The 19,666-nt window shown below is 34.6% G+C and overlaps 1 protein-coding gene across 3 annotated transcripts in view; it reads right to left on the reverse strand.

Annotated features, from left to right (window-relative positions):
* Positions 1-19,666, reverse strand: part of Rph (Rabphilin) — a 160,597-nt gene that overhangs the window by 72,663 nt on the left and 68,268 nt on the right. For all 3 annotated transcript variants that reach the window (XM_035351089.2, XM_035351090.2, XM_035351091.2), the window contains 4 exons: positions 16,899-17,003; positions 15,476-15,643; positions 13,121-13,275; positions 9,477-9,573 (listed from right to left, as the gene is read on the reverse strand). In XM_035351089.2, the coding sequence (XP_035206980.1) occupies positions 9,477-9,573; positions 13,121-13,275; positions 15,476-15,643; positions 16,899-17,003 (525 nt within the window). The remainder of the gene's footprint in view (positions 1-9,476; positions 9,574-13,120; positions 13,276-15,475; positions 15,644-16,898; positions 17,004-19,666) is intronic.

A 19,666-nucleotide genomic window follows, 5' to 3' on the forward strand; every position in this document is an offset into this window, starting at 1 on the left:
TAAATAAAATACAGTCACGTGCAAAAGTTTAAGACCAGTAGCCGTTTTCCTACATTTTAACAGATTGCACCATTTTCACCATTCTGACTGCAAAGCATACCAACGTCACTTGAGTACGATTTCAAAATATTTGACTAAAGTTTACAGTTTATTTTCCTATAAACCTGCAAGGAAACCTCGACTTACTCAAAGCATGAAAAATGAACAAATGACTTTCGCCAGACAGTATCAGAATTAGAGTGAACAAGAGTAGGGTACAGTGCTACTTTCCGATGAGTCAAATGTGCAGCAATTTTCTGCACGTGCTAAACGTATTCGCCGCCCATTTGGAAAAAGATAAGACGAGAGATATACAATTCCAACAGTGAAACACCCTCCAAGCATGATGATATGGGATACAATGTCTTCGTCTGGTACTGCTGCTGTATATTTCCTGCTGCCTAAAACCACAATGAACGGCAGTCGGCATTTTAATTTGTTAAGTGGCAAGTTGAAACTTCACTTGGATGTTCACAAATGTTCAATTTTCATGCATGATGGGGCTCCATATCACATAACAAGGAATTTAAGGACTATCTGAGGGCTACTCAAATCCAAGTGCTTGATTGGCCAGGTAACAGCCCAGATTTGAATCCCATAGAGAACCGGTGGTGTATTGTGAAATATAAAGTCGCGAAGAAGCTACCAAATCCAGCGCTATAGAACGCTTTGAAGCAATAAAGCATGTATGGTGTACAGAGATTTCTCAAGCTTATGGCCAGTCTCCAGTTCATAGCATTCCTAAAATGATTGCAGCAGTGATATAAAATAAAGGAGGTCAGACAAAATACTGACTATACTTCAATAACCTTGTAAGTCTATTTTTTTCATTTATATTATATGTTTTTGTTGCGGAATTCCAATAAATCTGATTTTTCCATCTGTGGTCTTAAACTTTTGCACACGACTGTATATTAAAAGGGTTTCCTGTTTCTTTTCTGCATGAGGAGATAAAATAATGATGCACAATCTACAACAGTATATGAGCATAAGTTAAAACCGATGTCTGGGCGAATATATGCCAAGTTCTAAGCTAAGGAGGCTTAAAAAATACTGGTTAGGTGTCATTCATGATTTAGCGAACAAGCTGAAAACAAATTTAGGTTACATACAACAATGCATTCATACGTATACGTTAGTGAATGGAAAAGTAGAACTAATATGTTAAGGGGACTCATACATCTTACAACCCATAAGATCTTCGAATATTGACTGTTGTAAGAATTGGGATAACTTATTTATTTTAAAAGCAATTACTTCCAACGTTTTACAAGTAACTACATAATATAGCTGCTTTCTGAAATAGTAATCAGAAAGTTTGTGTTGCCACAGATATTTTTATAATTTAATCCGCTGACAAAAGTTTTCGTCGTGTTTCCACCATGCGCGCACAGTTTAAAACATTCTGTTGCATAATTTAATTCCATATTTAATATATAGCTTTTATAATATTTTTAACTACTGTAACTAGAAATTCTAAGAATTTCACGTTAAATTTTTATTTTCTTTGGAGTTGAGTTTGTAGGGTTTATATTTATTTCAACTAACATTTATTTTAAGTTTAAACTATCTTTCCTGTCAAGCCTTACTTTCCCCTGGAACTGCCAATGCCAGAATATGTAAATTTTAGTAGAACGCTCAAGGATTCAAATTATCAGCGGAAGTATTATGATTTAAATAGGAAGGAAACAAGTTCGGTGTGATATTCTTACTGCACGAGCGCGGAGGTAGTTAGCGAGAATTGAAGAACCCCGCGTTGCGGCCTATGTGCTTGGCGGGAAGTAGTGGTAATCGTTCCAGTGAGCTTCAAGTCTGCTGAATTAGCAGCGGTATTGTAAAACGCGGTGAGTTAGTTATTTTAGAGAGCCTCGTAGTTAGAATCTTGTCTTTACTTTCTTTTCAGGTTATTATTTTTATTTGACTGCCAAGTTGGCACAGTCTGTGAGCGTCAAGAGCACGCAATTGTAATTTTATTACGTTGAATAAAAAGGGACTTAACCCCTTCACAAGGCTCTATCTTTTATACAAGTTTTTACAGTCACCTCTTGGTTGCGTGCAAGTTGGAGGCGCGCAACGTTATATTGGCGCCCGAACACTTATCGAACTGAAATGGCCGAAAATTGGATGGAAGCCGCTGGACAACACCAAGAAATGACAAGTCAGTTAGAAGGATTTGGATACCTGGTCCAGACTTTGAGAGCATCAATCAAGCCAAACGTCCATTTCGACGGAAAAAATTCGGTGGCGGTATTTTTAGAAGGTCTAGAAAACCACTTTCAGCTCTACCCTGTGCCTGAAAGACAAAAAGTTGCCATCGCCACATCAGCACTAAGAGGACAGGCCGCGCTATGGTGGAAAAACATAGGAAAATTTCTACTAGGTGAATTTGGAAGCCCGACGTATACATTTGAAAATTTCAAAAAATCGTTAGTAAAGGCCTTCCCCATAGTGAAAGATCGCGCACGGCTGGAAGCCGAGCTATATAGTTTCTATCAACGGGATACAGCAGAATTGACGGACTTTATTCTACGAAAAATCAAGCTAACGGATATGCTGTATGGAAAGAAACCCGATGCGGAGATCATTGAAATAATATTACCAAGATTGTTACCCGCTGTTCAAGACTACTTTGAAATTAGAAACCCAACCACATTGCAGGAACTTTTCGAATTGGCGGTGAAGTTTCAAAATCGCAGAATAGCGGAAAAAGCGAGAGGGGAAACATATTCTCAAAGTACCCGAAGGAAGGAGGAAACCAGAAATGGAAATCGCTCTTATGGGGGAAAGAACTATCAAGCTAACGCATCGAAACTCGAAGGTCAAGGCCCAAAAAGAAAATTTGAAAATAAACATCCGCGTACCCAGAAGACACAGATTGAAAGGAAAGCTTTAAACGAGTAGAGGGGCCTGTGAAAGGGAGGGCCCAGACCCCGGAAGTTTTAGAAAAACCCTCAAATAGACATTTAAACACGGTCATCGTAAAAAACTCACAGCTACCAATTATACAAGTCCTGGTTGGCGATGTACCAGTAGAAGCCCTCATAGATACAGGAGCAGAAGGAAATTTTATGAGTGAAAATTTCTTCAAAAAGAATTTTTATAGGATACGAATATTTAAAACCAGAAATACGGAAATTATAGCAGCGCAAGGAAAAACATGTCACTGCATCGGGAAATTATCATTAAACTTACAGGTAAAAGAGGAAAATCTCAAAGTATTAATTTTTGTGGTGAAAGACCTGCAACACTCTCTTATTTTAGGTATGGACTTTCTAAGGGCCGCGAGGGCCAAATTAAATTTTCAAGATAGTTCCGTGGTGTTGGAGATGGACCAGAGGATGGTGGAACGTGTGGAGACACCTGAAGTGGACCTTAGCCATCTGAATGACCATGAAAGTAAAGCAATACAGCAAGTGGTGAGTAATTTTTCTCATTTGTTTTCAGAAAAACCAGGAAACTGCCAGATAGTAACTCACAAGATTCAATTAAATGCCGAAAAACCTTGTAGGACTAAACCGTATCGTTATGATAAACAAAAAGACCTAATCATCGAAGAACATATTCAGGAGATGTTAAAGAATAAAATAATAACGCCCATAAATAGTGAGTACGCGAGTCCAGTCGTACTATGTAGGAAAAAGAACGAGTTTCCTCCTTCGGATAAAAGGGCTTGGAGGTTTGCTATTGATTACAGAAAACTAAATAGTATTACTAAATTTCCAGTTTACCCTTTGCCGGTTATAGCCGAGATCATTAGACAGATCAAATCGACAAGATATATGTCTACTTTGGACTTAACGTCTGGCTACTATCTAATAGCTATGAGACCCGAAGATATACACAAAACCGCGTTTATAACAAAATCGGGCACTTATGCATTTTTACGCATGCCCTTTGGGTTGTGTGGGGCCCCATCAACATTCCAGAGAGCTATGGACATTGTTCTAAAGCCTGTCCTAGGAAAATCAACTTTAATTTATCTAGATGATATAATTATAACGAGTAGTACGTTGGAACAACACATTAATGACCTCGAACAAGTTTTTAAATTATTAAAAGAGGCCGGTCTTACAATTAACGCCTCAAAATGCAAGTTCGCAACTAAAGAACTTAAATATCTCGGTTATAAAATTTCGCAAAAGGGTATAGAAACGCAAGATTCAAAAATAAAAGCTATTAAGAAAGCTATTAGAATAAAGACCGCCAAGAAACTTTCATCTTTCCTTGGGTTATGTTCTTACTATCGATCTTTCATAAAAGATTTCGCTAATATTGTTGAACCACTCTTAGTAATCAAAAGAACAAAGAGTAAATTTACGTGGACAGCGGAAGCTAACACAGCTTTTGAAAGATTAAAAGAAGCGCTTATTAATGCCCCTGTTTTAAAATTCCCTGAGGGGGACGAAAACCTGGAAATTGCAGCAGATGCGTCAGACTATGCGGTGGGTGCGGTTCTTATGCAAAATAACCATCCGCTGGCATTTTTTAGTAAAACATTGAATCAGACACAAAGGAATTATACAGCTACAGAAAGAGAAACATTAGCCGTATTAATGGCTGTACACAAATTTCGAGTTTATTTCGGCAAATCGCCAGTAACAGTCTTTTCGGATCATGCGGCTGTTGGTAGACTTTACTCGGGGAAAACTCTAACGCCCAGGTTAATAAGATGGGCTTTAAAACTCCAAGAATATAATATCACAATAAAATATAAACCGGGTAAGGAAAACAATGTAGCTGACGCACTTTCCCGTATAAAACTGGACGATGAAGGAAATGAACTTAAATGCGCTGTGTTGACTTCAAAAATTTTAGATTCTAGAGATACGGTTATTACTGAACTGAAAGCTGATCCTGAATTTGGAAATATCTATGCTTATTTGAAAGACCCCGAAAGCTTTGAGCATACAGATATCGATGCGATAAGAAATAGAGCAAAAAACTATGAAATAATAGATAATTTATTATTCTATACGAAAACAACAAACGAAAATATTGAGTATAAGCCAGTCATCCCAGCCTCGCTTCGATTAAGCATTTTGAAGGAGTTGCACGAAGAAAAAACAGCGGGCCACCTCGGGGTCAGAAAGACTATAAAAAGGGTACGCGAGGCGGTATATTTCCCGCAATTATACAAAATAGTAACGGCGTATGTCAGGTCCTGCAATCAATGTCAGTTAATAAATGATATTAATTACAGCCCGGCCGGGTACTTAAATAGCATTCGCGCTACATTTCCGAATGAAATTTTAGGCATAGATCTCCTTGGTCCCTTCCCCCAGAGCGAGTTAAATAAAAATCGTTTTCTTTTAGTAATAGTAGATCATTTTTCAAAATGGATAGAAATTGTTCCACTTAAACGCGCGTCAGCCAAAACAGTCGCAGATGCATTCTTACACAGATACATTTTAAAATACGGTGCACCGATAAAAGTCATTAGCGATAACGGAAAACAATTCATTAGTCAAATATTTGAAAACATATGCAATGGACTTGGCATACGCCATATCAAAATGGTTCCGTATAGACCACAGGCTAACATAGCAGAAAGAGTTAATAAAAACATAGTAAAAATAATTCGCAGTTACGTGAGCACATCACAAGCGCTGGGATGGCTACATAAATGAATTAGCTTATGCTTTAAGAACGGCACATCATGATACTACGGGAAAAACTCCAGCAGAATTATTTTTAGGCAGAAAGCTAATTACGCCTTTAGATAAATTATTCTTTGTGCAACAAAGAGAGCAGGAGTTTAAACAAAAAGATGTGCAAAAGCTCATTGATCAGGCGCTTAAAACCTCAGATACGGCAAGAAATAGGCAGAAACTATATTACGATAGAAAACGCCGTGAAGCAGATTTTAAAGTTGGGGATAAAGTATTGAAGCGGAAATTTTCTTTATCAAGTGCCCCAGACAATTTTATGGCAAAGCTAGCTCCAAAGTTTGAAGGCCCCTATGTAATTCAGGAAATCAAAGGAGTAGTCTTATATCTTAAGAACGAGAGAGGGGAAATCTGTAAAGCAAGTCCCGACCAGGTGAAAAAATACTATAATCCAAATGATTTTGAAATCCTTAAAAGTTTCTTGCAGGACTCAAGTCTAAACAAAATAGAAGGGCCAGAGACAACTATTCCACCACCCAAGAAACAGAGAACTGAAGAGAGACCTAGAAGTAAGATACTTCTAAGGTTGTAAGATACTTCTACAACCCGGACGTCGGTATCAAAAAGAAAAAATAATTTTCAAACTCCAGCGTTTAAGAAAAACAAAAATACAGATGAACCGGGTAAAGAAACCGTGGTAAAGAGAAAAACACCACCTACAAAGGATAGCAGGAGAAATTACACATCAAGGAGAACGCGCACACGGCCACAGAGTCAGGTGCCAGCAAGGCCGCCGTTCCGGAAACTGAAACGCCAACAGGAGGCACAAAAATACGAGGAACAGAAGAAATTCAAGAAGGACTCCAGACCGGAGGACGTCAAGACCAGCCGACCCGGGAGAAACGGAAAGGCCAACAACCAGACGATTACTCCGTCAAGAGGCCAGCATGTAGAGGACGCAAAAGAAAAAGCAACGTGGACGACACTCGGAGATCAGTAAGGAGAAGATTAACATCCATGAAACCTCTAACTTGGGACCAATTCTGCAAAAAACGATTGACGGAGTTTCAAGCATCGAAAACTCAAAGATAAGTTAAAACCTTCTATAAATTTTTTTTTTCTCTTTTGTTCCGAAATGTTGTGCATGAGTGCGGGGTTCTATGTTTTGACGAGAGTCAATATGTCTCGGTTGAGACTTGGTTTTGTTTTACTTTATTTAGCTGGGGCAAAGGTATTATTTTCTTTAAGTGTAAAAGCTAAAAACAAGCATTTTCTGTTGGTCGAAAGACTAATTCTGTTATGTTAAAGCCAAAATTTGGCCGAAGATAAAAATAACTTCGTATTCTTGTATTAATAAGAATTTTACTTTCAGTGCCGCCAGCTTGGCGAAGAATGAGTAAAGTAAAAATTTATTTTCTCTTATTCATTTTATGGTAAATTGTAAAAAGCATATGTATTAAACTTTTGTAAATGTATGTAAATACTTGCATGTTATGTAAAAGTAGAATTTAGTCTAGAAGCATAAAATTGTAGATGCTAAAAGTGAATGCTTAAAAGCAATGAAGTCAAAATTTAAGTAGTAAATTGTAGATAAAGTCATGCTTTAGAGCGAAAGCCTGCATGTTTAAAGATGAATGAGGGGGAAGTTAGAATGAATGTGTTTTGTAGGGTTCTCCACCTACATTTTAATTTTTAAGACTATTAAAGTAGCTCATTGAGTTGTAGAATGTCGAGTAAGGTGTGTCTATTTGGTCGTTGAATTCTAACAAATCATGGTGGTTAGGGGAAGTGTTGTAAGACTAAAACACGAATATTCCCGTTTGACACCACACACGGTGGAGAGCCAGGGTAAAGTTAAATTAATGCTTGAAAAATTGAATGAATGTGAAGTAAGCAATAACTAAGAAAAACGAATCGTTTAAAAACAAAAATTTATTGTGTCAAGAAAGTGTAAATTATAATGTATGTAGAAAGATACTGATACTTATTCCTTCCAGATGCTGGAAGGAAAGACCAGGATTGATTGATGAAGTCCAGGAAAAGTTGCTGTAAGAAGAAAGCTTTGTAACGATCAACAGAATTTTAGTATACAAATGGTTACATAAGATATTTTTTTTTTGTGTAAACGAGGTTCTCGCCAATTAGTTCAGAATTAGAGAAATTTACAACAGGTCGTTTGTAGGACCTGCTTCCAAGTTTTCCAAATTCTGGAAGCGGCAAATGTAGGGTTTATATTTATTTCAACTAACATTTATTTTAAGTTTAAACTATCTTTCCTGTCAAGCCTTACTTTCCCCTGGAACTGCCAATGCCAGAATATGTAAATTTTAGTAGAACGCGCAAGGATTCAAATTATCAGCGGAAGTATTATGATTTAAATAGGAAGGAAACAAGTTCGGTGTGATATTCTTACTGCACGAGCGCGGAGGTAGTTAGCGAGAATTGAAGAACCCCGCGTTGCGACCTATGTGCTTGGCGGGAAGTAGTGGTAATCGTTCCAGTGAGCTTCAAGTCTGCTGAATTAGCAGCGGTATTGTAAAACGCGGTGAGTTAGTTATTTTAGAGAGCCTCGTAGTTAGAATCTTGTCTTTACTTTCTTTTCAGGTTATTATTTTTATTTGACTGCCAAGTTGGCACAGTCTGTGAGCGTGAAGAGCACGCAATTGTAATTTTATTACGTTGAATAAAAAGGGACTTAACCCCTTCACAAGGCTCTATCTTTTATACAAGTTTTCACAGTCACCTCTTGGTTGCGTGCAAGTTGGAGGCGCGCAACGTTATAAGTTTATAAAACGCATTTTATTAAAAAAATCTGTACTGTTTTCCTGCATAAAATTTTTAATATCAAAATGTTCATCAGATTTTTAGTTCAGTTAGAAAATAGTGCCCATATAAGGAATTCCACCAAATTTCAAGTATGTACCATAAGCCATTTTCAAAATAGCATGCGCCAAAGGTGGAAACATGACGAAAATTTTTGTCACAAAGTGGATTGAATTACAAAAATATTTGTGGCAACACAAACTTTCTGGTTACTAGTTCTCAAAGCAGCTATATTATGTAGTCAGCTGTAATAAGTTGGAAGTAATTGCTTTTAAAATAAATAAAATATCCCAATTCTTGCAACAGTCACATATTCGAAGATCATAAGGGATTTAAGGTGTATGAGCTCCCTTATGTATGAGTTATAAACCTCGTTATAAATAATGCTAAATATAATCAATTCCTTCTCCTGATCGGGTGATATTTCTTTAAAAATGAAGCATAATACAGTTTTTGAAAAAATAATGCATCATTGACATTTTGAGGAAATTATAGAAATTTTTATACTGCAATAAAATTTCAAAAGAAAATGAATTCTCTTACTCTATAGCAATTTTTATAGTTTAGAAACTGAAACGCTAAAAAGCTTCTAATTGCAATAAAATTTTAAAAGAAAATGAACTCTCTCACTCTTCCAATTTTGATAGTTTCGAAAGCGAAAGACTATAAAGCTTCTGTCTGCTTCTACCTGCTAAAGGTGAATTATTTTAAAATACACTGAAATACTTCTTCCTTATATCCATTTATTTTCTTAAATTTTAATAGTTCTTCATAACAGATAGAAAAAGGTAAAGAATAAAAACATATAATTTCACAGAAATAATGATAATTAAAAGTGATTCAAATAATTTGAAGTTAATGGCAGCAAAAGTAAAGAAAATATGAAAAAAAATCGCTAGCACGAATAGTTTTAATTTTTATCATGCAAAGAAAGAAAAATCGATTGCCGTTGTAATTAGTTCCACTTATTGTATTTCTTTCTTCCATTAAACCTACTACGTTTCTTACTGGATTCTTCCGGAGAAGCTTTGTCTTCGAAGGATTCTTCATTTTTGTGACTAATAACGTGCTGTCGATGACGATTGCTAGGTGAATGCTGAGATTCCTAAATAAAAAATAAGCAAATAGAAACGATCAAAATTTTATAAACAAAATTTAGTATTGAAATATTATGATAGATGCTTGAAAGAAGAATTAATAGAAAGATTAAAAAGTTAAAAGTGCATCTTTGCGCATTAAGAAATTGAATTTTAAAGAGTTATAAAAATGTATAGGATACGAAAAATACACAGAGTAGTAAAATACATTAAAAATTTTATGAGTATATAATCGGGAATCGCCGTCGAGACGGGAAAGTGGTTAGTGACTTTGATTGCCGAACCGACGGGCCCGAGTTCGAATCCCGAAGAAGGCATGGATGTAACTTGTCCGCCTCCTCATAGGAGGCGCAATGGCCAACCTATTCACAATAAAATGATCACTGCTTGCTGTCTTAGTAGTGGCCAATGCCTATAAACGGTTAGAGTCCGCCATCGGGGGGGGGAATCGGGAATCGGAACAAGAAAGAAGGCAGTTCTTTGCACACATTTATCATGCTAATCGGGTAAAATATCAGAAGTCGATTTTAAAATTTCAAAGATCTAAAGAAAAAATTCAAGTTTAGAAGGAAGTTTGTATCGAAAGCAAACTGTCATGCATATAGTACATACGGAATACTGTACAAAAGGATGAAAAGAAATTGTTAACTTTATTTTATTGTTTTCTCTCAGAGGATCACCATGCTGAACTATGTACTCAGGGCATAAAGAATGAAAGCTTGACTTACTGAAAGGGATCTGACAGGTAATCGATTATTCTAAAAATAATTTCTATAGCTTGGAGCAACTTAATACGAACGATCTATATCTTTTACTATTAATAATTTAGATAATGTGGTTGTCTAAATTGTTTTAACATAATACACGAATTTTATTGTTCTATCAAGAACTATTGTTTATAACTATGATAATTATTTTTATTATATTATTTATAATATATATTATTTATAATTATTTCAGATCTTCAATACTATGCCAAAAAATACGAATAGGTATTTTGCTGGTTTTACCCAAATTCATCATATAAACTCTATTTCGATGCTTTACATTACAGCAAAATAGAAATCTATCTGTTCTCCTAGGATTCGAATAACATTTATTATGTCGCTGTTCCTTTGTTTGTCACTAGTCCCGGTACTGGCAATGAGGATAGGCCTTATAATTACTCGTAATCATTGATGGATACATTTGCTTCAGCTTTGGTAATATGCGCTTATGGTTGAGCAGTTGGACTGCTGCTTTTGAAGCTATAAGCATTTAAAAAGACAACGCAACTTTGCCCACCTCATTCGCAATTTTGATTGAGAACTCGCTAAAAGGAATGGAAACTAAGAATCTATTATTTTTCTCTTCTCACTACCATGTTTTGAAAGAGTTTCTGAACTATCGGAGTTTAACCAAAGAACTCCTATCTACAATTAGAAAATAGTCACGAATATCTCTCATTTATTACGGATGCGAATCTGTATCCATCGACATTGGTTTCTCCGCTGGTCATCATAACGATCGAGAGATTAGGATCGTTATGAATAATTATCAGATGCCAAAATTCGATGTTTTGCAAATTTTCGGTTTTTCGCATGTTATGTATATCTAAGCCACTGACACATTATTTAAAAAATAACATGGAAGTTATGCAAATCTGATATAATTTGTAAGGTATTTTATATTAATTAACCAATTATTATAATTTAGGTCTTTAATATAGCTTTTCATATTCGTAATTCTCACCTATAGGAATTAGGTTTTCGGGTATTTAAACTGAGGGTTCTGAATGTGTAGTACAGAGCTTCTGGTAGCAAGACAGCTTTCGGCAGCTCTGCTTATGTTGTATTCCGACTTGAGCGTCTTATTGGCCGTTGTTTGCTAGCTTCGCTAGGTAACGTTTAAAAAAAATCTGATGTGTACACCACATGACTTCCTTGTACGGAATATTAAATTATACGCCTTCTTTCTTGCATTTCGCTTAAACTTATTGGATTGAATTAAATCTACTTCGCCGACAGCGCATAAACCACAATAGAATAAATGCATTCTTTAAAATTCACTCGATTTGTTTACCATAGCGACACGCTGGCGCTAGGTTCACTTAACAGTATTATATTTCGTTCATATTATAACTCAGAATGCACAAAATTTATATCATTTAAAGAATTATCTAATCGTTGCCACATGTTCTATTCAAATACTATAATAAAGCTAGAATAATGTATAAAAGAAATTAAGCAAACAAAACAAAAAAGAAACTACTATCTACAAATCTCATCGATTGCGAAAGATTATTTTTCACAGACGATTGAGTATTTCTCATTCAATTAATTCAGTTCTCACTTCGCGAGAAGGCAAAAATACATAAAAACTCAAAATATCTATATTAAAAATAACGAAGTAAATCTTAAACACTTATTTCCTCGAAAAAAATTCCAGAAAAGATTAAGCATGATTTAATTGGCAATAATAAATGAAGGCGTTATCTTTATTATTGCGAAGCTAAGTTTCTCTAAGCTAAGTTAAGTTAATTGCAAACAAATCCACTAGTCTGCTGTTTCAAATGTAAACAATCAATGGACGCCATAAAAAAAAAAAAAAAAAAAAAAAAAAAAAAGGTTTAGAGGCACTTAAAAAACTTTAAAATTGTTGATAATTCTAAAAATATTGCATACAGATTTACTAAAGGCATAAAATCTTTAACCGGAAGATAAGAACAACATAATTCAATCATTTGTAAAGCAAAAAATGTGCAATTTACAAACATACAAGAGTAAAGAAACTGAGATCACTGAGCCGGGTAACAGAGTGGATATATATATAAATATATTTATATACGTTTGGTGCTGCCGATTGCAACCAAAATACGAGGTGCGCATCTACATGTTATAGCAGTCCTATATACAAAATTTCAACGTCCTGAGGCTACTCGTTTTTGAGTTATGCGAGATACGTACGTACATACGTTCGTACAGACGCCACGAAAAATTCTCTTCAAAGTTCACTTTAAAGCAGTTTTATAATTTTTTTGGAGGAAAAGAGTCTTTTATTCTGTCCTTACGTACAGATATCACGCAAAAACATCGTTAAATTGCATTCGAAAGCGGTCAAAATGGATATTTTCTTTGAAATATGCTGCCTGAAACTTTTCTCGATTACAATACTTCCTTTTTACTTCGTACAAGGAAGTAAAAAAGCGCCATAAAATATCTGAGCCAGTTTTGAGTGGTGTATTTTATGTGTAGTCTGTTACTTTGAAATTTAACTCTCAAATAAAACAGTGCAAGTCGCGCCGGTTTGTTTATTGCAGAAGTTTTCCCTTTCCGTTCATTTAAGAATTAAATAAAGAAGATTATTTTAACCGTCTCACGACTTTCTGATTAATTTCAGACCAGGCGATAACTTGCTATCATTCTAGTAGAGAATGCAAGACTTTAACACAAGCTTCTAGATACATTAGAACCTTACAAATTCGTCCTTCTTTTAAAATACCGAAACTACTTTTTATTGCGAATTATAATGCTTTTAAGTTTTATGTAAGAAGTCATTTCTAGTCACAATACGAACCCTTCTTGAGTGTCCTCTAAATGTTCTCTCGGGATATTCTTCTTCTTCTGTAGCATCCCTTCTAGCACCCGGTTTGTACCAATAACTGCCAGATGCGGTGGGAGTTTGACTCCTGTCTGGGTCTGCCCGTTTATCTCTACCATATGAAGGAGAACCTGGATACAAATTTTTATTATTACTCTATTTTAATATCGTTCAATTCTGTTTAAAGTCTTAAAAACGAAAGAAAACATTTTAAGGATTCTTTATATATTCAATTACGTTTTAATTATATGTTAATATTACAAGCATAGCATTATAACCTAGATACACTGACGAAGGATTCCGTTTTTTCTTGAAAATGAAGAATAGGTAAAAATAAAGTTTATCTTTTCTTAGATCAGATACGAGTTATATTTGAAGAGTTAAACATAGTAACGAATATTTATAACGGTATAATATTTCAATTCCTGCGATATAAATGAATCATATATCAATATTCTTTTACTATCTAGTTTTACACTGTATTTAGCCCGGAAGTATAATTCAGTTATTAATATTATCTTAATTTATATTGCAGAAAAGAGAAAATTAAAGGTCACAACAGAATAAAATACACATAAAAGAAAATCCTTTAAGAATTTCAGAAACATTCAATGGAATTAAAAAAAAACCTACAAAATTTATAAAGTAGTCAAGGAACGTAACAAATTTTAGTAAAATTGGAGGAAAATACTCAATATCAAACTTAATTTGCAATGAAAAGGATTATATAATTGCCAATAATACTTTTTTCTTCAGATTTATTGCAGAGGATTCAAATCAGACATACTAGTACTGTATTCAAACACGTATCTGACGTAATCTTTGATGGCTTCGATGGCCATAATACTAGTAACATTATGTACTCCCTTATACATAGATTACCTTCACAACTAATTACTACTATCTACAAATCTCATCGATTGCGAAAGATTATTGACAGAGCAGCATATTAAATCGACTAACTAGACTTCCAGTAATGAGAAATCGAGATCATCTGGTAAGATTTAATGATTCTGGAATATACATTATGAATCTAGGGGGCAAGAGTATTCCTCCGCATTATAAGGAGTTATGCAAAAATTATCAATATTAAATTAGATCTGTAGTTTAATGTTAAAGCCACATTAGAAGTTTTAGTTTTAAAAAATGGAAAAAAATCAGAAGTATTTTTTTCAAAAATTACATGATTACCTTTCGAAACTTTTATGAGTACTTTAATAATATAATAAAAGCTGGAAAAATGATCCCCTTTCATTAAAAAGTCAGTAATATTATTTTCGTCGCATTTCTAGATTTCCTCGACCTCTTTATGTCGCCAAGTTCTTTCATTCTAAGACTTACTGATTTATCACACATTCGTTGCTATGAACAAAACTAATTGTAATACAATTAGTTTTGTTCATAGCAACGAATGTAATACAATTTTTTTGTTGTAATACAATTAGTTTTGTTCATAGCAACGAATGTAATACAATTTTTTTTGTTGTAATACAATTAGTTTTGTTCATAGCAACGAATGTAATACAATTTTTTTGTTGTAATACAATTAGTTTTGTTCATAGCAACGAATGTAATACAATTTTTTTTGTTGTAATACAATTAGTTTTGTTCATAGCAACGAATGTGTGATAAATCAGTAAGTCTTAGAATGAAAGAACTTGGCGACATAAAGAGGTCGAGGAAATCTAGAAATGCGACGAAAATAATATTACTGACTTTTTAATGAAAGGGGATCATTTTTCCAGCTTTTATTATATTATTAAAGTACTCATAAAAGTTTCGAAAGGTAATCATGTAATTTTTAAACTTTGATTCTTCAAACAACATTCAGAACGAAGAAGAGATGTCTGAAACTCATTTCAATTAAATGAATTCCAAGCAGCGTTCTAATTACGATGCAGTCTCTGTGATCAATGCGTGAAATAAGAAAGGGAATACTTTGAAGGAATAGGAGACTATAATTAAGTTTGAAAAATTTGTTTGGCCTTGCGGTGTGAAAAAACAGGAGAGTATATAAGACTACCCTCTGCCCACAAGACAAGAAAGTATCCAAATAAGCTTGTTGCTGGTCTCGGTAACGCAGACGTAAGTGACAGGATCCTAAACTCTAGATCTATTCCAAAGATAAGAACTTAGTAAATTTAAATTCAGAATAAGTTATATTTATCTTTAAAAGAAGAAATAGCATAGAAAAGAATAGGACGGTGAAATATTTAAGAAATGTATATGACAGATCCCATTTAATAAACAGAAAACTCTGAGTATAGTATTAATATGGTTAGAAGATTAAATCCTAGAATAAATAACCAATTAGTTAATCAAAAGTTTCACCTTCGTGTCCAGGAGAACGATTAGGCTCCGTTGTGTCTCTGTATTGAGGTGATCGAGGCGAATCAGGAGCAACTGGAGCATACATGTGAGTCGGAGATGGCGCCTGAGAAACATCTGCTGGGGGAGTCAACGAATACTGGACAACAGAGGGAGTGTCCGTACTTTCCACTACGATAAAATACGAAAGAAATACTGAGAAATTTGTAAGGTATATTTTAATTTTATAGCAGTTATTTTAATTTAGTTAACCTTTCCTATCGTTCCTCGTTTCAACTTACAATTCCCTACCAGAATAAGGTTTCAGAATAGCGTTGAATGAAAAAGAGTAAGAAAGAGTGTTTAAGGAAGGTTCAACTTACTTCGAGAGAGAGAACTAGGAATCCGGAGTAGCGCGCGTTTGCCTTTGGGCTAAGTCTCTCTAACTGCTGTTACGCTCGGTCTATGTTACGTGCCTTTTGATAGTTCGCCGGCTAATTTAAAATTAAGATCCAGCTACGTTAGAATTGTGTTATATTCGTCTAAATCTCTTAGTTAGATATACTTAGTTGTTATTCCTTATTTTTGAGTGTTGTAAGCCCGAAGAAGGGACCGACAGTTCATCTTATTTTGAGTGAAATAAAGGATAATTAACTCTTCTTGAGTTTATGATATCTGTTATTTGATCTAAGCGATAATTCACTTAACAGTTCATAAGGTTCCTTGACATTTAATTCAGCAGAATAAAAGCGAGGAACTCTACAACTTTAATTTCAGTTATCTCATGTAAACTAATTATAGGAATTTATAGTGCTTAAATTTCAGTGTGATTATTTTAGCACATTCGTAAAATGCGAAAAAATATCATAAGCAATTCAATTAGTGCATTTTCATTCAATCACAAACGGTGGTGTGGTGTATTTAATTATGGCAAAGCACACTAGGGCTATCTGCCTAAGAGGAGGGATGCCTTTCGTGGAGGACTTTCTAAGGGAAACTGGCTCGTATACACGTTACACATGGGGAAAACCACGAAAACACCCATGCAGCCAGCCCGTTCGCGGGATTCGAACCTCGGACCGAACTACCAGTGTTCAGCGACTTTACCGCTCGGCCGCTGGTGGGCCCAATCACAAACGTATGCACTAAAACATTCCGTGGCATGTTAAATAAATTACGCAAAATAAAATAAACATAACAAAATAATTAAGATTGCAGACACACACACTTCACAAGAAATAAAAGCAACATTTTAATGATGAGGGAAAAAGTGAAAAAGATCGATTATCAGATTTACTAACTTGCGTCACTTCGAAGGGAATGTAATATTGGTTATTTAATTATGAAGATTATTCGAGAACAAAAAGGATTTTAATATTTTTCTAAGTATAACAACAATTAAATGAAAAAAGAGAAAATGAAAATTAATATAAGACTATATGTATACCAGAATCTCCATACTGTTTCCTTATGGTTGCTCTTTTGCCTAACCTACTTGATTTAATCTCATCGTCTGAACTGTCGGTACATTCTTTGTCACTTCCACTTCTGCCTACAAACATAAAATCCATAAGTTAATTTCAGGTAAATATATTTCTCTTTATAGAATCAAAGCAACCAATCTATAGACATAAATTAATACAGGACCCCCGATTAGCAGACACCGGATTCAATAATTTTCTCACACTGGTAGTTCAAGAAGATGAACGAGCTTTTATGCATTGAATAAACTGCTAAGGTTTTCAATGAAAAAGCTTAAGGCTGATTCAGATTGGAAATAAATAGTTTTGATGTCCGAAAGTTCTATTGAAGTAAGTGCAATAGTATAGGGACCCCAATGAAATTATTTCCACGTTTCAGGATCTAGAAATATAAATAAAGGGAACACAGAGATATGAATGAAGAGGAGCGAAAACTATGAACGTTATAGGATTTTATCCCGTCAAAAAAACAGTTTAAGAGAAGCGAGTGAAAGCAAGCGAAGCAAGGATGGCCACGGAGGCCTGTGGAATGTGTAGAGAAGCTGTTAGCTGTGACTGAACAGACTGAGGTAGAATTTAATGACATCAAAATTTCGTCAGTGTTATCCGCATTGTCTGAAAATTATCAATATAATTACAACAGATACATTGATAACATCTTAAAATATTTAATTGTTATTCCTTAACCGTTTATTTAACTGAATCTGTAACACAAGTATAAAAACACCAACGAAGACGCTTACAATAGTGACGTTCAAGCTTGTTTCTTAGAAGTATGTTTGTGTGCTCTGAAACATTATCTTATAAGGATAGCAAGTGTTGTTAAGTTTTAAATAAAAGAAGCCTGGTGTTTAATGATTATTATGTTCTCTCGATTTCTACGAATCTCAGCTACAAATTTTTCACACGATTTGTCATGTATTATAATGGCCAAAGCCTGAAATCTGGATACATATGTCATTGGTCAGCTGATGCTTAAAAAATGCAAAAAATCACTCTTACCTTCGAGTTTTAGCCAACTAGTTCTGGCAAAAAGAAACTGGCCAAAATTAGAAATTATATTTACTTAATTTTTAATGACTTTTCATGAAAATTACATTTTTAGCGTTTGATATTTAATGCAACTGTTAAAAGCTCCATGTTTTCATTAGTACAACAAGCTTAGAAATCCCTACGAATCTTCTTGCCTCGCGAAACTGAAATAAACATATACAGGTATGAAAAAATAAAAATGCGTATTCAGTACGACTCAAATTTAAGATTATTTTTAATTTTTGTGCTTTACATTAAATTCGATTATTAGCTGCAGGAAACCGAAGGTTGCGATTACAAAACAAAGAATATCTCTAATAAATTACGAATTTAAAATTCACTTTTTTTAATGATTCACCTTTATAAAAAAATTCTGAAATTTTATTTGTGTATTTTGTTGAGTTTTGAAAATGGCAGATCACAGTAAGAATAGAGATTGTGCAATTTAACGAGATGACTCTTCTTCAATCTGTATGATTTGAATTAAAAAGTAACAATTAATTTGACTATTTAACTTCAGTGTCTTTTATGTTCTACTTTTGAATGTTTTTCGTCATGCTATTTTTATTCTACTTCTGGAAGTTCACCTCTGACATTTTCTTAAAATTTTACTGACAGTTAAAACTACGTTAATTCTTTTCTTTAAGCTTCGTTTCGTCACGTACTGGATCAGTCCAGAAGGTTACGCAGGTTTTAGGATAAGGCTCGTAGTTTTAAATCGAGGAGAATCATAACCGGCATGATCTGTGCTACGGACTTGGCTGTTGTCGACATTGCTGTTTGCAGAAAAGTTGCTGATCAGAATAGACATGAACGCCTGACATTTGGCATGGTTTGGCAAGTGTTAAACGTTAATTGAGCTCTATTTTCCAATTAAACTGGTGTAGTAACTTCGCGTAGAATCAATGAAGCCAGTTAATCTATTTTAAAAATATAGCGAGTTGCTGTGTAAGGATTTTAAGTTTTACTAACGTTTAATTTATTTTAAAACTTTGCTATCGTCTCTTATTTTCCATTTCCAGCCAGAATAAATGCGAACAGATTTGGTTGTGAAAATTCAGAATGCAAACTATTCCATTAAGTATTTAAGTTGTGGCTTTTAGGTAAGAGACAGAGACAGAGAGAGACTTCTCGCTGCCTTACCACGCGCGAGCTTTTCAGTCAGTTTCTGTCTGCCTTTAAGGCCAGAACTTAGTTCTCTTCGATACTTCAAGATGTATCCTAGTTTCTCGCATTATGTTCACTACATAAGAAGAGTTTAAACAATCTTCGCGTTACTAGTCTTTGTAAAGTATATGAGTTTAGTTCTTATTTAATTTAGTTTTATTTCTTATTTTATACGTTTCAGACCATAAGTACGGTTCCTTGTATCCCGAAGTGCGGGAACGGCTGTAAATGTGAGAAATAAAGGGTAATTAAACCCTTCCCATTTGTGTCTTCCCATTTCTACCCGTCTCGCACGAACATAGTTTTAAGTAAACTCCCTGTTCCTACTCAGGACTCCAGTTATGTATGTAAAGACAATTAGAAGAAATAGCAGTCCTGACAGCTGTAGTCAAAAAGACTTAAATTTTGCTCTGTATTATTTTAAGTTAAGCTCATCGACCGTAAGCAAATAAAGTTTCAAGTTAGCTTTCCCATTTTGTCTAGTATCTTGAGCCCACAGTCAAATTAAGCGAAGGCTACAATTCTCCGACACACA

This window comes from Stegodyphus dumicola, chromosome 9 (genome assembly GCF_044657685.1).
Source record: "Stegodyphus dumicola isolate Sdum_Otavi_A_Nest chromosome 9, ASM4465768v1".
Taxonomy (NCBI): Eukaryota; Metazoa; Arthropoda; class Arachnida; order Araneae; family Eresidae; genus Stegodyphus; species Stegodyphus dumicola.